The sequence below is a fragment of the Lepidothrix coronata genome, unplaced genomic scaffold, assembly GCF_001604755.1.
Source record: "Lepidothrix coronata isolate B3197 unplaced genomic scaffold, Lepidothrix_coronata-1.0 Scaffold3405, whole genome shotgun sequence".
NCBI classification, from domain to species: domain Eukaryota; kingdom Metazoa; phylum Chordata; class Aves; order Passeriformes; family Pipridae; genus Lepidothrix; species Lepidothrix coronata.
This window is the reverse complement of record NW_016693585.1, coordinates 1-1,574: the sequence shown is the minus strand read 5'-3', so window position 1 is coordinate 1,574 and position 1,574 is coordinate 1. Positions and strand designations below refer to the sequence as shown.

General features: G+C 66.3%; 1 protein-coding gene across 1 annotated transcript; it reads left to right on the top strand.

Moving 5' to 3' along the window:
* Positions 1–13: 13 nt before the first annotated feature.
* Positions 14–1,394, top strand: LOC108491964 (rho GTPase-activating protein 23-like; the record flags this gene model as incomplete). Its single annotated transcript, XM_017803748.1, has 4 exons — positions 14–432; positions 762–892; positions 1,029–1,147; positions 1,228–1,394. Coding segments are annotated over exons 1-4 (836 nt in total), but the record flags the coding sequence as incomplete, so codon positions are not given.
* Between the last annotated feature and the right edge of the window lie 180 nt (positions 1,395–1,574).

The following is a 1,574-nucleotide window of genomic DNA, read 5'->3' as shown; positions in this document are numbered from 1 at the left end:
TCCGGGGCTGTGGATGCTGCGTGGGAGCAGCGGGTGTGCCTGGCGCGGGTCGGTGAAGGTGTTTGTGTGCCGTGGGGGGACAGGCGTGTCCCCAGGCCTCCGTGTCTTGTTTGGACACGTGGCACAGAGCGACGGACGCTGCAGTGGGGTGGCGAGCACTGGTGGGCACCGGCTGTTCCACGGCAGCGGGGATCTGGTGCTGCCCTTCCTGCTCCTGCCTGGCCGTTCTGGGGCAGCAGGGACCCGAGTGCTGCCCTTGCCTGCTCCTGCCTGGCCCCACGTGGTGCCTGGCAGAGCGTGGACTTGCCCGGGGTCTCCGGCGGACGCGCAGCTCAAGCTCTCCCTTCCCCTCTTCTCTCTGCCTCCCCAGGACCCCGGTTTTGCCAGCCAAGCACTTATCAACAAGAAGTTAAACGACTACCGGAAAGTGAGGTACGGACCGGGGCGGTGGGCTCCGAGACCCCCGGGGCTTTGGTCACCTCAGTTTGGCAGTGACGGAGCAAATCCAGCGGCTCCCAGGATTGGGGCAGTGATGGAAGTGCCGCCCGCGCCCGGCTTGGCTCCGGGCGCCGCAGGGTCCCGCTCGGCCGAGGTGGCACCTGGCAAATTTAAGCAGGGTTGAAGCAGCTCGGTGCTCCCCAGGGGTCTCCGTAGGATGCCAGGAAGCCCGGGAGCGATGCCGGCGTTTTACCGGGAGGTTTTTGCGCCGGGCTGGTGCCCCCCGGCCCTGCCCCACCTGAGCCCCCCCGCTCTCCCCGCAGCCCCGCGGGCACCAAGCCCGACTCCTCCTCACCCAAGGGCCCTCGTGGGCTGGGGATCCGAGCAGAGTTCCTGAAGCAGACGGGAACCAGCGCGCCCCGGTCCCCCCGGCAGGATGCGGCCGTCACAAAAGGTGTGTGATGTCAGGAGGCTTCATGAGGAGGAAGGGGGGTCTCCCCCTGGCACTGCCATCCCTGTGGGGCAGCAGGGATGCTCTTCCCGCTCATCCCGGCTCATCAGCGAGTGACCCGGTGGGTTTTCCTCCCCAGATGAGAGCAGCTCCCAGAAAGCCCCGTGGGGCATCAACATCATGAAGAAGAACAAGAAGTCTGCCCCGCGCGCCTTCGGCGTGAGGCTGGAGGAGTGCCAGCCTGCCCCGGACAACAAGGTACAGCCAGGCTGGCACCGCCAACCCTCGGGGTCCCTGCGCCCCCCTGGCACCCCGTGACCCCCTCCCTGTCCCCGCAGAACGTGCCCCTGATCGTGGAGGCCTGCTGCAAGGTGGTGGAGGACCGGGGGCTGGAGTACATGGGGATCTACCGCGTGCCCGGGAACAACGCGGTGGTGTCCAGCCTGCAGGAGCAGCTCAACAAGGGAGCCACCGAGATCAACCTGCAGGACGAGGTGAGGGCAGGGCGGGTCCCCAGCCCGCTCCCCATCCCTGTCCTCATGCCTCTGGAATGCTCTCCTGGCTGTTGTCCTGATGTATGGCTCTGTCACTATCCCTGTCCCCATCATCATCCCTGTCCCCATCATCATCTATGTCCTCATCATCATCCCTGTCCCCATCATCATCCCTGTCCCCATCATCATCC